The sequence below is a fragment of the Procambarus clarkii genome, chromosome 46 (assembly GCF_040958095.1).
Source record: "Procambarus clarkii isolate CNS0578487 chromosome 46, FALCON_Pclarkii_2.0, whole genome shotgun sequence".
NCBI lineage: Eukaryota > Metazoa > Arthropoda > Malacostraca > Decapoda > Cambaridae > Procambarus > Procambarus clarkii.
The window spans coordinates 20,154,703-20,174,847 of record NC_091195.1 but is presented as its reverse complement, the minus strand read 5'-3'; the positions used below and the strand labels follow the sequence as shown (position 1 = coordinate 20,174,847).

The window sequence follows — 20,145 nt, the reverse complement described above, 5'->3', positions numbered from 1 at the left end:
CAAGGTTCGAGATCGACCACAAGTAGTTTCTAAATTAAGCAACTGACATATGCGGAGAGCTAGTGTCACAATTGATATGTTTGTCCTGCACACCGCCCCCCATCCAGTGGGCAGCGGTGGATAGGTTACAATCATTTAGTTACTACCTACAGTTAGCAAACTGGGGATATTTGGCTAAAATTTCTGGTAGCAGATTAGGTAAATAAGGAAGCATTGAGATGGTTGGAAGCGTGCCCAACCATTTCTGTCCCGGCCGGGACTCGAACCCGGAATTTTCGATTATGAGTAAGAACGAACCCGACTGTACAACCAGGACCCTTCAATATGTTCACATAGCAATAATTAAATAGGTACGTTATGGAGGCATATAGGTCATTTGGTGTGTGTTACATCCTGGGGAAGGTTAATAGGTAGCCTTGGGGGCTCCAGGATATGCCTAAGTACAAGCTTCTGTCTGCGGATATAAGGAGACAGATTGTCTGAATTGTGACAGGTTCTAGACATATACATATGCTTGTAATCTAGAAGCTTCTCTTGCAATACTGTGCGGAAGCATTTTGGCACAGCCTATAAGATAAGTAATACGCTAAATAAAAATAACATAATAAATAATAATAATAGTACACAGGTCTTAATTTTAAGTTGAATACATAAAAATAATATATTGTATTAAATCGTGGTGCATCAAAGAAAACTTGGAGGTCTGCGAAGGAGGACAAGCGACGGCAGGGACTCTACCACAACACCAGCAGGAGCTCTCGCCCTCGTCCTCCTGTAACTGCTCTGTGCCTCCACACTGCTGTACGTGGGAGTTATCATATAAATCTTGTTTATAGTAAAGATGTATTAGTAGCAGCAATGATATTTGTGTCTTACCAATTGGTGTTGAGGTGTGTAATTGCTGCTGCAGTCCACCTCCCCTGCTGCAGAATAACTCCTTGTTGCTTTATCATTCAGGCTTGGATCAGTCGCTTGTATGTTCATTATACATTGTGCTTGATTGCTGTCTCGCTCCAGTGTCTTCCAGAATCTCATGTCTCGCATTTCTACCCAGTTAATCCAAGACTCTACCTACTGCCCGAAACGCCATGCGTATTATTGGCTTTAGGCATTGTATGTACTAGCTCTATCTATAAATCCATCAATGTTTGTATCTCACCTTGTATGTATATATTTTACCTGAATAAACATTTGATTTACTGTGGTTGGTGGTCAAGTTGAGCCAGTAACATAATTACGCCGCCTCCTCCCACGTCCATTATAATAAAATAAAATAAAATAAATAAATTTTTATTCAGGTAAGGTACATACATACAAAGTAAGATACAAAAGTTGATGGATTTATAGATAGAGCTAGTACATACAATGCCTAAAGCCACTATTACGCAAAGCGTTTCGGGCAGATCTCCGCAAAAGTATTCTCCCTTCATAGTAATATTGCAATATCTGGCCATGAGGCTCCTCGAATTTGTACCCCGACCTTGTCACCCGTTTTCTTCAGGACCTGCCCCACCCCCGCCTTCCTCAGACATGGCATTATGAGGAGTGAAATGCTCCATTCTGAACGGTATCTCGATTATTCAAAAATGCACCCGAGACTCAAGTGTACTTGGGTGGACTGGATGTAAAGGGAAGGGGAGGGACGGGGGGATAGGTCCCTGGTCTGACTTGGCTGTACATGCTAGTTCTGCCTCCTTGTGGTGGTCGCTGTAGGTTGTACTGTAGTTGCTAGCAAGGTTGGTAAAAAATAATTATTTTATCAAAACTCAACCTACTTTAGTTAGGTTTTTTATATTTAATCACTTAATGAATTGGAAGTTTAAATTTAAGTAGAAATAACTAAGTTAGCCAATACTAAAGCAAAATAAAAGTTGTTTAAACCCACCGGGATTTTTCAAAGTAAAAATTCCAGCCTGCTTGGGTAATTGGATAGCTACCATGCTAATCCTTAGTTGCTAGTTATGTCTTCTAATGATAACTGGATGTCTTTGTTATCCTAGAGGTCATTTATGGTTTGTTAAAAATAGATCCTGCCTTATAAACCTGCTCATATTTTTGGAAATGGTAACCAGCTACTCAGACTAAGGACTTCTTGAGGTTATCTTAAGATGATTTCGGGGCTTTTTAGTGTCCCCGCAGCCCGGTCCTCAACCAGGCCTCCACCCCCAGGAAGCAGCCCGTGACAGCTGACTAACACCCAGGTACCTATTTACTGCTAGGTAACAGGGCATAGGGTGAAAGAAACTGCCCATTGTTATTCGCCAGCGCCCGGGATCGAACCCGGGACTACAGGATCACAAGTCCAGCGTGCTGTCCTCTCGGCCGATTGGCTCCCTTCTGGCGGATGTAATAGATGTACATGGGTTTTGCTAAAGCCTTTGATAAGGTATCACATGAAAGACTATCAAGGATATTACAGACACATGGAATACATGGTAAAAATACTAGAATGGTTAAAATAAAGAAAACAATGGGTCGTGCTAAATGGGAATGAATCTTGCTGGAGAAATATGGTAAGTAGGGTACCACAGGGCTCCATTTTGGAGCAACCCTCTATTGTCATGTACATCAATGATGTGAAAATTTTACAATCGTCATCAAATTTCCAGATGACATTTAAATTTATGGTTAAATGGAAAGTGAAAATGATATTTAAGCCTTATAGAAAGGTCTACATGAACTCCATAAATGGTCAGAAAATTGGCAAATGCCTTTCAATATCGAAAAATGCAAGACGTTAGCATTGTCTTGCATGGGTTGGTATGGCAAATGTAGGCCATAACAACCCATGTCACAACTACCAAATTAATAGCATTACCTTGCAGCAGACTAATGAAGGAAAGGACCTTGGAGTCAAAATCCATCACTCACTGAAAGTTGCACAACAAGTGGGAGCAGCAGTAAAAAAGAAAGCTAACCAAACTCTAGGAATAATCAAACATACCTTTAACTTCAAGGAAAAGAAGGTATTGATTAAACTGTGTAAACCTCTGATGTGCCCCCCCCCCCCCACTTGGATTATTCTGTCCAAGCATAAAGACTGACCTCATCTTCAAAAGGACATGGCTCCTCTGGACAAAGTACAACAGTGGGCATCAAAAATAATTTCAGAACTAAGTCAAGTTTTATTCCAGGATCGGTTGAGAGCCACGGGGCTAATAACACTGCAAACTTAGCATGACAGGACTGATCTTGTCGAAACTTTTGAAATACAGTATTGAACTATTTGGAGGATGTTGATCCACAGTCTCTTCAAAAGACCAAATGTAACCATTAATTAAATGTAATCATAAGGAGCAATGATTTCAAGCTCAAGCCACAATGTGGGACTGAAAAGAGGAGATGCTTTTTAACCCACAGGTTTATAAACCCTCGGAACTGCCTCTCTGCCAAAGCCATAAATGCCAAAACTCTGTAAACTTTTAAAATCCAGCTTGAAAAAAATCATGATGACAAATGGGAGGGACCTTTGACAAGCCACTGGCTTCCTGTCCTCAATGAGGCCACTAGTGTGTTGGTGGCCCACAGGTAAATACAGGTAAATCTAGAGGGGGTGTTGTGGTTTAGAGTGTTCTTTGGTGTCTTGGATAGTTGTTCCTCTTTCTGGTGAATTGAGATATGCTCTCCCCTCCCCTTTTCCCATTTAAAAGTAATTTTTTGTGGTTGATCTCAAAGTTGCTGAGCCTAGTATGCTAGCAGTGACCTGGGTGAACCCATGACCCTTGCTTGGGAAAATGATGTCATTAAAAAAATGACATTTGACATGATGACGCCTTTTAAATGACATTAAAGATGTCATTAAAAAATTATATATTGTAATTTAGTCCCTATTTTTCAGTTCAAAGTTTTGTCAATTGTCACTAAACCAGAAATTACTGATTAGGATGGAGAAGAAAATGTAAGAATATACCATTATACCACTTAATTATGAATGATTTATTATTAGCTTGGATTATTTCATTGTATCGTATACCTGTTGGGATCTATCCAATCCCTTAGATCGGTTAGATTCAGCATTGTATTTTTCAGAAGCTGTGTGTGCTGAAATGGAGAGTCTTGAAAAAGAAATGGCATCTGCAGATCTCTGTGATAAGGTGGACAAAGGATCATCGAAGTGTGAGGTGGAAGATGGATCTCGACCCAGCACACCTCTTAGTGATGCTAGTGATGATTCATTTCACTCGCTCGAAGATGAAGACAGAGAAATGCCCGTCCATGAATCAGAACCCAGGTAACTATTTGACCCCAAGCATCTTCTTGAGGTTATCTTGAGATGATTTCGGGGCTTTTTTAGTGTCCCCGCGGCCCGGTCCTCGACCAGGCCTCCACCCCCAGGAAGCAGCCCGTGACAGCTGACTAACAGCTGTCACGGGCTGACTTAAAGCATACTTAACAGCATACTTAAAGTGCCGTATTCATTTAATGTAGATACAGTATTGAAATTTTGTATCTGTGGTAGCCAGTATATTTTGTTACTGTATTTATTTGTATTTTTATCTTGTGTTATCAGCAGAGCTTCAGAAGAAACTGACGAGTCATCTGAGGGATGTCACCCATCTGAAATCCCATTAATTGAACCAGATGGGAAAGATGGAACAGAAACTCCCGAACATCTTCACGGTGATGATAAGACATCAGAAAATTCTTGGGAGAAGCTTGTAACGCAAGAGCAAGATGAACAGCAGCAGATAGAGGACGAGGAGGAGGAGGAAGAGGATTTTGTAGATGAAGAATATCTGAAAGATCTTGAGCTGAATATGAGTGAAGAAGAAAAGAATGTAAGAAGTATTTTTACTCTTAGCATTTAACTTACAGTAGTTGTTTTGTAAAGTATGTAAAATATATTATTGTACATAAAGAGCTTCATTTTATTTTTAGATTCTTTTTATTTTACAGGAAAATGGTTTTTATGAGCTTTTCTGAGCTGTCACATTCAGTTGCTTCGTAGTATGAGAATCACTTGTGCCATAAACAAGATTTATAAACAGTCAGTTGTCTGATCCCATGCACTGCAGGGCTCTTTTTTTTCAAATGTTCCAGTAGGGTCATAAAAGGTGTGCTAGAAGAGACACCGGAGAGAAGCTCAACCCAGTCCTGAATGACTTATCAGATGTACGTGCATAAAAATTCCTCACCCTAACAAATCCTTTCTAAATATCACATGTGACAACCAAGAGAGGCTTAAAAATTATTTGAATGCCCAGTTGGCCAAACCAGTCACTCCCCACCCAGTAGCAGCACCAAGCTTGTCTAAAATGCCTAACCTTCCACCACCATTCTTCCAGACTGAGTTTGCCTAATTTGCCTGATTTTGCTATAGGGGGGTTGAGCTTTAGCTCTTTTGTCTAGCTTCTCAACCTTAAAGCAACCTTCTCAACCTAGTCTATTGGACTCGGTCATATTTACATTTTAAACTGTGTATGGAGCCTACTTCTACCACTTCTCAGTACATTACACTTGTTCACTATTCTAACATTGTAGATATTTTTTTATTGTGTCTGTACATTTGGTTCATTTGAGTATAGTGCTTAATTTTGTATCATTACTTTGTTCATGCACCACCCAATGCACATAATTTGTCGTTTGCTGTTCTATATATTTCCCTGAGAATGTTTTATGTGGTACTTTTAGCCCTCCTTGTAATTCATATCTCTCATTACTGGGACTAGTCTAGTGGTATATTACTGCTCTGAGAGGTTATGAGCATCCTCCTGTATGGGCTGACTCTTGTGCCAACTCGCTTCCAGGTAGTGCATACAGCTTGTTCTCCTCTGCAACGCTTATTGATGAGAAGAGAGAATCTTCAGACGATGTACTTGTGCACATTAAAGACCTGCAAATTGCATTGCTCTGCTTGTGTGTATGTTAGGGGCATTGCACTTTAGTTGAGTACACTTTTAGGTCATGCAAGTTTTGTTTTTGTGACTTGTGGCTGCATACACCTCTCACTAGTTGAGCGTTCGAGGTTGGACTCTGTTTCTTTTGCCAAGATGCTTCCACTACACCCAACAAGCCTAAAGGCCTGCATGTTGACTTGGTTGAAATCTTGTGGGATTTATTATAATGTAACCTGCTGGGTTCAGGGGTCCTTTCACCCACAGGTGTGGCCTGTTTATTGATTGGATATTAATTTTGACAAAGCCGCCACCTTGCACTGTTTCTGTCTGGGTTGTGAGTGTTTCTGGGACCAGACTTTATGATGTTAGCTTTTGCTGCTATTTACAGTGGGTATTAGACACCAGTTCCCCTCTATTTTATAAGGAAGTTAATTGGGCATCTCATCTTTTGACATTAGTGGTGTGTATTAACCAGCTTCCTCTGCTGTTTCTGGGCATTTCAGACTCCTTTGTCAATTCTGGCTATTGAACTGTTTTGAGTTGCGGGCCAGCTGGTGCCACCATGTCCTCATCAACATTGACATTTTGCTCATTCATCTGTCAGCTGCTTCATCATTTAAGATAGAAAAATGCTTCTCACGTGTTTAACAAGTGTTTGTGTTTCCTTTGCCCATTTCTCAGTCAATTGCCAGCTGTGCATTACACTATATTATTAGGTATTTGGTGACTATGTCTTTGGGGATGTTAGTAGTTTCACTCACTGAGTGAAACCTATCCTGAGGTAGATTCCTGGTTCTGACAGCTTTGAGGCTGATGTAAGTACCATCATGAGGGTTGCCCCCTATGGGAATATGAGAGAGGCTAGGGGGCCTACTCTCTTTGATTCCCTTCTTTTTCCAGATGGGCCTTGGGTTTCGGCTTCCTGGGGTTCAGGGGCTTCCTAGGTTGTCACCCTATATGTTCCCTCTGTTAAGACTGAAGCCTTTGTTGGAGATGTTCACTAACCATTGTGATTGCTGGAGTGAAATTGAAATTGAAATAAGTTTATTGAGGTAAAATACACACAAAGGGATGAGGTAGCTCGAGCTATTCTCACCCCGATCATTACAACGTGTTCATACGTATATAGACACATCACAAACAATAAACATATTACCAAACATTCTGAGAGATGTGGCTGTTCTACAAAAGTATACATTTCTTCCTTTACACATGTAGTATTTTAATTGTTGGAGTAGGATCTATAGGTTCCTTTTGACTTTTTAAAGTTTAGTTACTGGCCCTGATGGGTATTTCCTCCTGGTACAAGCTGGACACCATCTCTATTCCTCTACAAGTTCATTCCAGATCCCTATTTGTGGCACTGATTTTCCTCCCGCGGCACGGGTTTCCATTGTTTTGTCTTCCGTCAAAATAATGAAAAATCATAATCAAAAGCTGTTGCTGGCAGTGGCCCACATATTCATCACAACCCAACTTATTATATGGCTCTTCCTGCTGGAGCTTGCCCAACTGACTCACCTGAAATAAATTAAGGTTGGCTTGATTCTCAATTAACTTGGTGTTGGGGCCTGCACTATTAGAACATCTTTCATCTCTTTGATGTTGACCAGACCACACACTAGAAGGTGAAGGGACGACGACGTTTCGGTCCGTCCTGGACCATTCTCAAGTTGATTGTGATGAGGAAGTAGAGACAGGCAATAAATCTCTTTCTTTCTCCAGTCCCTAACTCTACCTCTAGGAGGTCTGCTTCTCAAGAAGCCTCCTCAGAATACCAATGTTTACAAGTCACTGCAGCAACTGACCTCTGAGCCCAGTGCCCCACGTGTGGCTAGTCATGTTTTCAATTCTTCTACCATCTCTATAACCTATTACAAGAATAAACAGTGTTGTTTCACTGTGTGATTTACATTACCTTCTGTCTGGCTGGCCTCATGTCTTTGAAATTACTTCACATGACATTTGCTAATGTAGACATGTGTAGATATAGTACAATATTCCTTTACAGTATTTGTAAATATTAATTTGAATATATTTTCTCCTATTAGGCTAAGAGGGAGGAAAGCCAGACTCATAAAGAAAGTGGTAATATCAAGTTCAAGGCTGGGCAGTTCCAAGAAGCACTGACCTCTTACACTGCAGGACTCAGAATATGCCCTCTGGCATACCCTAGAGATCGTGCTATACTTTATTCTAACAGAGCAGCAGCAAAGGCCAGATTGGTTAGTAAATATTGTACAGCATCATTTCTGTAGTTAGATAGCTTTGCCAGGTATCCCTTGTAATGCCCAAACCCTATTCGGTAGTTTGGGGATTATAGTTTATAATCCCCACCTGCCCCACCACAGCCGCAGCCTCCTCCTACTCCATTCACCTCCACTTTCTTCTCCTCCTCCTTTCACCCTATGCCCCTGTTACCTAGCAGTAAAATAGGTACTTAGGTGTTAGTCAGCTGTCACGGGCTGCTTCCTGGGGGTGGAGGCCTGGTCGAGGACCGGGCCGCGGGGACACTAAAGCCCCGAAATCATCTCAAGATAACCTCCTCCATTCACCTCCACTTCGTCCTCCTCCTTTCACCTCTACTTCTTCTACACTCCCTCCACTCCCAAGGAAGCCTCTACCTGCTCTTCATATTCCTCACCATCACTTTATTCCTGCATTCCCTGTAATCATCTTGCTTGCGTCCCTGTACTCATGACATCTATAATAATTGCACTCCCTGTACTCGTTACACCCTGTGATTGAATCTTTGAGTTTTTGTAACTGGCTAAGGAGGCATTTGTACTGGAGAAGGTGTGAGTCAAGTAAATCGGAAAAGTATCTAGTTTAATGAACTTTCTGGTTACATTGAATTAGATGGAAAAAATCGACAATTAGAGCACTATATGAAGGATTGTCATCCCTTGAGTACAAATGCCAGACGCTGGTGTGTGTCACTAGCATGAAAGAATAGTTAATAAAAGAATTTGACTATGAAATTCATTTGTGGTGTCAGGAATACAGAGTAGTGAATAGAAATGTCGTGAAAATATGTTGGGGGGGGAAAAGTCAGCAAATGGTAAAACTGAGGAAAGTGTTTTGAAAAGGTTTGGTCATACTGAATGAAAAGATGATAGTGTTGAAGAGAGTATACTTGTGATACTTTTGTTGGAGGAGATGAAGGCCAAATTGGACAGATAATGGAAGTGTATGTAATTACTTAAGTGTAATTACAGGATGAGAGCTATATATATGTCATATGTCGTGTGTATGTGTGTGTGAAGTGCAGGCATTGTTGCTGGTGGGCAGCATGCCTATGAAACATAGTTTCAACAGTTTCAAATCATTGGACGGTTCATAGGCTCGGCCTGCCTGTGGATCTGAGTATAATATGTGCTATTAAGAAACTGTACAGAAAATAATTGTTTTCCATAATGTTGTAAATAAAATATTAATGGAATTAGTGTGTGCATTTTAGGTGTAAATGATATAGGGAGTTTCTATCCAGATACATATATTGGTTTAGTGTTGAACTTTCTGCCATATTATTGTGAATTAGTGTCTGTTTATTTGTAATATTTCAAGTTTTAAGACATTAAACAAATATTGTTATATTCACAGAATCTGAAAAAGAAGGCCATTAGTGATTGCAGTAAAGCAATAGAACTTGACAGTGTTTACACAAAGGCTGTGATGAGACGTGCAACACTCAACGAAGAAACTGGAAATTTAGACGAGGCATTAAAGGACTTCCAGCGTGTCTTAGAATTAGATCCCGTTAATAAAGAATCACACGAGGCTGTTAGAGTGAGTATAATATTAAGAATGCTGTATAGTAATTAACCTGCAATATAATGCATTGAGTCAGGACAGTATGTATTTGTTATATAGAACTTGTATATACTGTTACATACGTACGGTACAGTATATGGAGTGGTAATACAGTACAGCAAAAAGTATTAGTTTTACTGGGGTATCTCTTACTGGGGTGACTGGTGCTTTACCCTTGTGACTCCCTGAAGCAACAATGCCGATCTAGTACCAAACTACTCATCAGTCACAAGAGTTCTTTTAAGCCTACCGGGGACCATGAGCCAGAACCTGGCCCCCTCTAATGCAGTACCGAGAGCAGGTGCACTATGAATTTGAATTTTTAATCCTCCACCACCATCGGGGGAAACAACCACAAAGCCGGTGAAATAAAACAGACCACTGCTGGTTATAATAAATATTAACATGTCATAATTGCTAAATGAACTTCCCCAAAATGTAAACTATTGTTAAAAAATTCATGAAACTTAGCTTGCTCATGGTGTACCTGTGGGATGCATCAGCAGTCGTGTACCTCTTGGGAATAGAAGTGACATGGTTTGGGGGGTCAAGAGAAGGATAAGAGGACTGGATCCTGGGGTAGCAACAGTATTAGCTATTGAGACTTCAATTAATGCATGATTTTATTTAATTCATTTCAAGAAATGTTGAAAATATCTCTCTTAAATTTGGAGAGCGTGTATTTTAGAGCCATCCCATTTACATACTAAAGTATGTAAATTAATATTACCTTTGAATCTAGTACAGTAGTCACAAAAATACAAATTCCTCATATTTCTTAACTGTTTAATGCTGTACAATTAACCCTATTTAGGGTAAAGTTGCCAGACTTTGGATGGTCACTGGTCTTTTAACACGGGCACCAAGAACTCATCAAAGATACTTGAAAAGCATAATGAAATATGAAAAGCATCTTGCAGAAACCTGTTACAATACATATTACAACATTTATTTTGCCATGATTCGGTGGTGGCTTCTTGCTAAAATAAGTTTTCTTTTCAATTTTCAATAGTTTATGTTATATGTGATGTATGGTCCTTATACTGAAGGAAGGTGTAAGGGTAGACATCTAAAAAGGTGTGTTATTGTTGATAAATTGTTTACCAGCACCGCAATCGACCTCTTTCCGTTCCCCAGACACAGAAGCCAAGTATCTCAGAATCGGTATAACCAATGCATGTTGCATATCAATGTAAGCACCTAGATCTTTGTATCTCATTTTAGATATAATAAAATCCGGACAGGTAAAATATTCTCTTCAGTAAAGTCCATTCCAAACCTGATGTCACTTAGCACATTTTCCTCCTTTTCATGGTATGATATACCATTATTGAGACAGGAAGCCTTTTTTGGCATATAGAAGTTACCTTGTTCAAGGGTTAGGCTGCTAGTGTGGTCACCCATTCAGTTGCTGGCTAGACCTGTCTAAAGTATTGGCATGCAGCTGTCAGAGGGGCCTGACAGCTGATTGGACAATGCTTCGGATTCGTAGTACTGTACTGAGGTTCCGGGTTCGATCCCCGGTGGAGGCGGAAACAAATGGGAGTGATTCTTTCGCCCTGATTTCCCCGTTACTTAGCAGTAAATAGGTACCTGGGAGTTAGACAGCTAATACAGGTTGCTTCCTGGGGGTGTGTGTAACAAAAAGGAGGCCTGGTCGAGGACCGGGCCGCAGGGACACTGAGCCCCGAAATCATCTCAAAAAGATAACCTCAAGATGCGCTTCACTGCATAGCAAGTGGATAATCTAGTTCAATGCAGGACTTTTATGTGAGAAGTATCTGACCATTTACAACCCAGGGAGAAATTGTTTTGGTGACATTCTTTGCTTATATTTTCTTAAGAAAAAAAAATCTTATTTTTATTTAAATAACTATTCAAGAAATTCTGATGATGCAATGTGTACTTTTAACTAATGCACGGAACCATCATTTTCAGAGATTACCCGATATGATCACAGAGAGGAACGAGAAGCTCAAGGAGGAGATGTTAGGTAAGTTACACTGTTGTTGTATTCCTAGTTGTATACAGCTATGCTCTTGGAAGCCTCTCAAGATTACCTCTAATTTCTATACAGTAATTTCTATACTTATTGATGATTTAACATGTGGAATATTCATTATAAAACTCGTTTTACGAATAGGGTATTGCTCAACTTTTTCAGTGAGATTACGAATTGAAGCCTCACTCTTCATTCTTATAATACTGCATATGCATCGATAAATTATATGTTACCTTTTGCTTTGGATCCAGCTTACATACCTGTCTTTCCTCTTTGATTACTCTGTCAGTTTACTTTCACTCGGTAGGTCTTTACCCAGTGGTCAGTAGGTGATGTATACTAAACTCTTTTTTTGATTGTAGTATTCTAGTCTTTATGTACTGTATAGCTACGTAGTCTTCCCAACTTGGTGCCTTATTTTGATAATTACTTTCTTATATACTGGATATTAATTATTTGTATTCTCTGTGAACAACACACACACTTCATTTGATGATGTTGAAAATTTGTGGGATATTGTATAAAAAATAACCCAACTTTCCATGTAGTACGGTACTTCCAAGTGTTAATTAATTTACACTTGGAAGTTCACTTTAAAAGTTCTTCAATTATTTGTTAAAGAATTTCACCTGCTGTTTAGGCTCCCAGATATTCAAAAAGAAATCAGTCACCACTGTGCATGTAAAGATTTCAGCAGAGCCTGAAGAACACGTGAACTGTATTAGCAAACACAGAGAGGCGGGAAAATGCCCAGGAATATAAGAAGGTTCAGGTACAATATTTAATTACTGGTAGGTATTTTTTTTTATAGGTGCCAATCAAGGGAAGTAGTCCCAATCTCTGTGCCACGCATATCTCACAAAATAAAACTGTCATATTATCTATACTGTACATTAAACTTTCAAGAAATAATTTATAATGTTTTGTCAGTTACTGAAAAATGCATAGTACTGGATACTTTACTATATTTATACACTTGCATTGCATGCTTGTAAGAAATAGTAGTGAACTGACGATTAAAATTTGTTACTTCTGTACACAATGTTGTATGTGGAACCTGTGGTGGAAGAGAAGTTGGTGGTGGTGGTGGTAGAGTGCAGTGTGATGCAGAGTGTATGAGGTACTGTATACAAGACCACACACTAGAAGGTGAAGGGACGACGACGTTTTGGTCCGTCCTGGACCATTCTCAAGTCGATTGTCTTGAGGATGGTCCAGGACGGACCGAAACGTTGTCGTCCCTTCACCTTCTAGTGTGTGGTCTGGACAACATACTTTAGCCACGTTATTGTGACTCGTCGTCTGCACTGTATACAAGTGTTAGAGAGTACAGTATAATTAATTTAAATACTGAACCTATTCATAAATCTCCTACTATTCAAATTGCACATCATAATTGTTCTTGAAGTTGTGGATACAGATGGTATCCACATCTGGATACCATATATATATATCCACATCTCTTCTGAGATGTGGATATCCACATCTCTTCTTTCAGTACATTCATGTGCCGAACACACTTGTTGTAATTTAGATAGTAACACTTCTTCAGATTAATGGCTTTACTAGGCGGAGGAGGAGGAGGTTATATATATTTTAAATGATGACCAAACCACAACTCAGAAGATGGAGAAACGACAATGTTTCAGTCCATCCTGGACCATAAAAATAAAGCCGTGTCATGACTTGACACGACTTGATAATGGTCCAGGACAGATCTGACACATCATCATTCTTCCCTCTTAGGAGTTGTGGTTTGGTCATTATTTCTCAAGCCTTCTATTGTGTTTCTATTGTGATTCATCACTTGCATAATTTAAATATTTACATTAAATAAAATTACAGCATAAAAAAGAAAATGGCTTAGTTGTGAGCATGTACTCACCTAGTTGTGTTTGCGGGGGTTGAGCTCTGGCTCTTTGGTCCCGCCTCTCAACTGTCAATCAACTGGTGTATATGTATGGCAGTGCAGATGCTCTCCTTGGCCTGCTTAAGGGTATGGAATAAGCGTGGTCTTGACAGGACGAGTGCTGCTCTCGCAAACCTGCCGGCAATACTACATTGAAATTTTACAATAAAGATTAAATAATATTGATGCAGTAAACACTGATAAATAAATTATTGAAGGCTTGCCTAGCCTATATTTTAAATAATAATTGTTTATTAATAAGGATTATTTATTAAATTTTCTATCACTGAGTTAATTTACTTTATTGCATCATATCACTGAATTTATCCAATTACGGTAAAATACTGTTGAAGTTTCTTTATTTTAGTTTAACTATTGTTGATTAGTAAAATAATAATCTCATGGTTACTGTGGGCGGGCTCGGTGGTCAGTGGTTTAACGAATCTACAAGAAAAAGGGGATTAAAAGCAATGGCAAACAACAAGAAAATGGGTCTAGTTCTCCGATACCCTCACCAAGCTACCTTTCCTATTATTTTGTTGATATGCACATCCGGAGTGCTCAATCTGGTATAATTGAATGCCAAACTTCTTTATCTCTGTTAATAGGTTGGAGCATTCAATAATGCATGGAGATGACTGTGGTGCAGACCAGTGGCAAAGTAGTGAGTAGTTTGTTGTAGTAAAGGTGTCAGTCAATGCAGGTAGTTGTGTGGTCCAATTCAATTCTATTACACAATCTTACACTCTTTTATTTAATGTGTATAGTCATCTTGAGGTTATCTTGAGATGATTTCGGGGCTTTAGTGTCCCCGCGGCCCGGTCCTCGACCAGGCCTCCACCCCCAGGAAGCAGCCCGTGACAGCTGACTAACACCCAGGTACCTATTTTACTGCTAGGTAACAGGGGCATAGGGTGAAAGAAACTCTGCCCATTGTTTCTCGCCGGCGCCTGGGATCAAACCCAGGACCTCAGGATCACAAGTCCAGCGTGCTGTCCGCTCGGCCGACTGGCTCCCGTCTCTTACACCTTAATAACTAAACTGGGTGCAAGTAACAATTAATTATAGTGTGTGTGTGTTGTTTTCATCTCCTAAAGTTCGATAAACACAATACACTTCTCGAGTTGATGTTTTGGTAGCCTGCACTGTATGAACATCAGAGGTCTGTGGATGTTCAACGTCCTCCCAGCGAGTATAAGAAATATTTTTGGAATAAAAGTGGACATCTTTAAGATAAAATTTGATAGTTTTCTTCAAGATGTGCCTTACCTATTGGGCGCCTCTCTGTTAGGCTTCAATATTAGTTTCACTTCCCACATTACCATAAATCTTCAGTGTTATCTGCAAATTCAGTACTGCGGTTTGTAATGTTCTCATCTATGTCATTGATGTGTGTGTGTATGATAAAAAGGGTTGGATCCAAAATGTACCCTTGTGGTACCCCATTTCTCCAGTCAGATTCATTTCCATTTAGGAAGACCCCTTTGCTTACTTTGTTTTAACCACTGTTTTATCCATTCTAGTGTTCTACCATTTATTGCATGTGCTTATAATTTCCTTGCTAGTCTTTTGTGTGGTATCTTATCAAAAGCTTTAGCAAAGTTCATGTAAACTGCATCTACCAAAAGTCCTTTGTCTGAATAGCTGGTTATCATTTCCAAAATTATTAATGGTCACTTTTCTCCAAACACGGAAGAAAATCTGAAAATTTAATCATCATTGTGGAAGCCAAATTTAATACCCAATAATTTGCATTATCAACTTCAAAACTAAGCAAAACCACCCAGAAAGTACAGGGAAAGCAAAGCAAACTATCTTGATTAAAGAGAGAGCCACCACCCGCCACTTCTCGTCACCATAACCACTGCAGCTACTGTACCTCCGCCACTTCTCATCACTATGAGCACTGCAGCCACCACCCGCCACTTCTCGTCACCATAACCACAGCAGCTACCACCATGACCACTACAAAATTAACCACCTCCCATTCTTCCCCTTATTACATTTTCAATGGACATTGCCTCAAGATGTGCTCGTTTCACCTCCTTGTATTAATTACACCACTGTACTCTTAGCACTCATTTAACTACACTGTTTGTATTGAGAGATATGCTGGCCTGTGGATTTTTTCTCGGTGACAAAACTATATACTGTAGTTAAATTCTCATGTACAGCATTTGTTTTGTCCACAGGTAAACTGAAGGATCTAGGAAATGTGTTTCTTCGACCGTTTGGACTGTCAACATCAAATTTTGAACTCAAACAGGATTCGAGTACTGGAGGCTACAACATCAGTTTCAACCAAAATCCTAAAAGCTAGTCATTTATTTATCTAGTATTTTCTTAAGAATATAATGGTCTGAATGTTTAAAAGCAAGATACTTAATTTGTGTGGCTATATGGTTATAAGGAATCATTGGTTATATGGAAAAGAAGAATTGTTGCAGGCAATGGTTATTTCATTACTTTTTCTGCATAAACATGTCTTGCAAAGTTTTAATGTGTAATGATCTACTGAACTGAAGATGTAATTGAATGAGGAGGTAAAATGTTTAGTGTTATGGCAGGGTATGTGTGTGAGTCTTTGTGTATTAGGATATTTTGTGCCGGACTAAAACAGTGCCCCGTACGTTTATGTGGTTAGCAGAGTTAATGCGCCTTACTCTTAGTCAATTAGATGTCAAATGGACACAAAACCCTCAGTTTTGTGTAACAACTGTACTCTTAACAAAAAAGTACTTTGTGCTTGTGTTCTGATGTCTACAAATAACAAATAAAAATAAATTAAATAAATTAGGCTTCTGTCAGTAGTGACACATTTTTTTTATTATTTTTATTATTATTATTATTATTAGGCATGGGGAGCCTTTAGCCCATGGGTTGATTTCAGATTCTTCTCTTGTAAATACAGTACACAACATATGATGGTTGATCTATTTAATGTTGAGTTTCTTGAAAACTTAAACAAAAAATATTATATACAGAACACTGGAACCTTGAAAGGATGGCTTGTAATAGATCAAAACCCTCTTGATGGTCTGAAAAACATTTGGCAGTGGTGATACACCTTGGTCATGCAGAACGGGGCATTTCTGCGAACCCCTTGCCTCAGTTCACCAGTCAGTCTTGCTGTAGGCATACCCACGTATTATATTTTTCCAATTTGTTTTTTTTATTTTAGTAGTAAAATGTTATTCTGTGTACCAGTAAGTCTTTAGAAGACCTCAGTTTTATTAACAGAGAACATATAATACTAGTGCTGTCTAGTATTATTTATGGTACTGTAGCAGAATAATGTTTGGTCTGGTACTTTACTATGCTTTCATTTTAAATTGGGGGAACTGGTAATCACTAGTAACTGGTAAAATTGACGTGTCCAAATTTTCTAGTTGTATGAAGTAGTGGGGCGCTGCTGTGGCTGTATTGTCGGGGTGTGACGATGCTAGTGGTACGTGATGCTGCAGTGTGTACGTGGTGAATGGTAGACGTGTCTCCATTGTTTATTTTTTTATTTTCTATATTTTCTGGGCTGAAGCATCCGTGCCCTATCAATGAGAGATATAGGATAGTGGTGGTGGTGATGATTGACTAAATTTGATTAGGTTTTTCAGTGTTGTTGACAAAGTCCATCAGTTGATAACAGAGTCTGTTATTTTCATTAACCCTTAGACACAGCCATAGAGAAATGGTCATGCCTGCCTATGCACAAAATTTAAAAAAAAAACAATTCCAACAAATAGTTTTTATTATAGAATTATTAATTTGTATGCAGAATGTAAGAAAACACAATTAAGGGAATATTTATTGTTTCACTGGGTGGAGGCGCTGTGCGAGGCTGAGCCTGGCACGTGTCAACGTGTAGTGCTCAACTACGTGGACGCTTCTTTGATTATCTTCTGATATTTCACTGATTGTTCTTTCAAGTGTTTTTCTTTATTTACATCCATGGTGAGCTTTTATGTCCATATTTGTATCATACGTGAAAAACCCAGACAATAATTCATTATTTAAACCATCATTCGTGAAGATAACCACATTTGTACCATGAAATGGTAGCAGGACTTTTTTCAAGGGTCAAGGTAAACTCCATTACATCCACATAGACCTATTATTTGCATCATACATGTAAAACCCAGACAATAATTATTTAATGTTCATATGATTGTAACCGCAGTACCCTGTGAACCAACAATTGACGATAACCACTGTCTAAGGGTTTCATAGAAAATATGAAATAAATATGGGCGAATAAAGAAAAATATGAAGAATGGTCTCAATTTTAATATTTTGAATAAAAATTGTTGGATACAGAGGTGCCACATGCTCCAAATTCTTCTACATTATTTTTACAAGAATTAATACATTTTTGTGTTTAACAACAATGTTTATAAGTTTATTAAACTGTGTAGGCTCAAGCATTTACTGTCTAGTTACTTTAACGAGTTATGATCTCGTAAATTCAATGTTCAACTGTATTATGCATATACGGAAGATTACGGAGATTAATTTGTAATATAAAATGTCTTCTTTTTCTGGGTGTACGCAGTAGCGGTAAAGAGAAAGCATTCCAATGTTGGCTTCCCTTCCCCACCTTAAACATAAAAATGATTCTTTAATTATTCCACATTTCAACACATTATTATATTCCTAGTCATTTTTACTAGTTAGTAATTACAAAATATGTGTGGTATTAAGTTGAATAACAGTTTTCACATTACTGTATCATATACTATCGGTAAACCTTTTTCATGAGCGCTTCACTGCTGTGATCAAAGAAATTACAGTACTGTACTTCAATTACATAGTTACATAAGTAAGAGGATTTGAAAATAGTGGACATGATTGCCACATGTAGATGATTTTATGAATTGTAAAATAAACATTCTCAGTGAAAATTGGGACTAAGAAAAATCAAAGTAATTATTAAGGAATTTGACTCATTGGTACAGCAAAGTCTTGCTTCTTGCAGGTCGTCATTCGATCCCAGACGGTCCAAGTGGCTGGGTTCCATTCCTTCTCTCTGTCCCATCCCAGCTCCTTGTCCTCGTATCCGTTCCAAGTGCTATATAGTCACAGTGGCTTAGCATTTTGTCCTCGTAATTACCTTACCTCATTAATTTAAATTTAAAAGGTTAAGAAAGTTAAAATATTTGGGGAATAAGTTTTGAGAATACATAATTGTTGTATTAAGTACTGAACAAACTATAACTATGCAGTCAAGATTCTAGACATGTCATGGGCAACAAGTTCCCCAAACCTGTATCTTTTGTGCACTTATTGCACCATTTTTATTTTTGTGACCAAGCGGTGTACTGTTTGAGTGTAATAAAAGGTTTTGGAGAATATACTCTCTTAAGATAAGAGCTTTAAACCAACTTCTCAGCTTGTACGGCACTGGACATCTTTTGTAAAGCGTCACTTTTTGCACTGTGTAAGGTAGAGTACCCATATTTTTATTTGTTAACCTTTATGCAATTTTTTATTTAAGGCAAAACACAGCACCCAAATTGGGTGATCAAATAATATGGTAAACAACTGCATTGTGTATATATGTGGCAATGTTTTTTTTTTAGTTTTAAGTCAAGGAAACCATACAGCAAGAAATACTACTTTACTTTTTAATATTTTTGTTAATGTGTGCAATTATTTGTTTTGTAAATTGATTGCAAAAGTTTGCCTAATACTTCTATGTAGCATAATTACCCATCTGAAAGCAAGCAGCATAGCTAGTGTGTATTTAATTCAAGATGCAGTCTGTTCTCATGATCATCAGCATCCAGCTTTATGTAAAATTAATATACTGTATGGACCTAGCAAATCCCTTAATCATAGTCCACTCCCTTTGGTATCATGTTTAACCCTTAATCATAGTCCACTCCCTTTGGTATCATGTTTAACCCTTAATCATAGTCCACTCCCTTTGGTATCATGTTTAACCCTTAATCATAGTCCACTCCCTTTGGTATCATGTTTAACCCTTAATCATAGTCCACTCCCTTTGGTATCATGTTTAACCCTTAATCATAGTCCACTCCCTTTGGTATAACCCTTAAACATCTCTAATTAAAAGTTCTACATTGTGGTTCAGATGACAAAAACTAAATAAAAACTCCTTTGCTGATTCAAGCGCAGGAGGTAATTTGCAGATAGTGATCAGAGCCGTTTGCATATATGCTTTGATTATGCATATTGATCATTGTCTTAAGTTTTGTACATGTCTCCCCCTTGTCTACAAAAATATTGTATTCTGTATGCATTTATTGTGAGAACAGGTTGCAATATTATTCAAACTGAGAACACCTTGAATTTCTAATTCAGTATTCAATGTCTTTTGAAAGTGTACTGTACATTAAATATGCTGAAGCACAGATGCAAATGTTTCACTTGGATTTTCTGCCCTTCTACAGCAATTACATGCAGTTATTCAATTAATTTCATAAATATGAATATTGTAACATCATGTAATACATGAACTCTTGCCAAGTGTTTTTAGAAGTGTACCAATGTACCAATGTATCATGGTATTGCCCTACTTTTGTGCTCGTTAGTCAAAATTTCAGCACATGCTCAAAACCCTCAATTTT

At 38.5% G+C, this 20,145-nt stretch overlaps 1 protein-coding gene across 4 annotated transcripts; it reads left to right on the top strand.

Moving 5' to 3' along the window:
* Positions 1-688: 688 nt before the first annotated feature.
* LOC123770476 (tetratricopeptide repeat protein 1) lies at positions 689-19,929 on the top strand. Of its 4 annotated transcripts, XM_045762364.2 has the most exons (8): positions 689-801; positions 4,030-4,231; positions 4,511-4,778; positions 7,889-8,062; positions 9,441-9,626; positions 11,589-11,643; positions 11,960-11,973; positions 15,754-15,864. In XM_045762364.2, the coding sequence occupies exons 2-8, from the start codon at positions 4,047-4,049 to the stop codon at positions 15,760-15,762; spliced, it is 891 nt and encodes a 296-aa protein (XP_045618320.1). In that variant the 5' UTR covers positions 689-801; positions 4,030-4,046; the 3' UTR covers positions 15,763-15,864. The 4 variants fall into 4 exon arrangements, with proteins under 4 accessions (XP_045618320.1, XP_045618317.1, XP_045618319.1 ...); XM_045762361.1 differs by lacking the exon at positions 11,960-11,973 and having other exon boundaries at positions 15,754-19,929; XM_045762363.2 differs by lacking the exon at positions 11,960-11,973 and having other exon boundaries at positions 4,514-4,778; positions 15,754-18,132.
* The last annotated feature ends 216 nt before the right edge of the window (positions 19,930-20,145 follow it).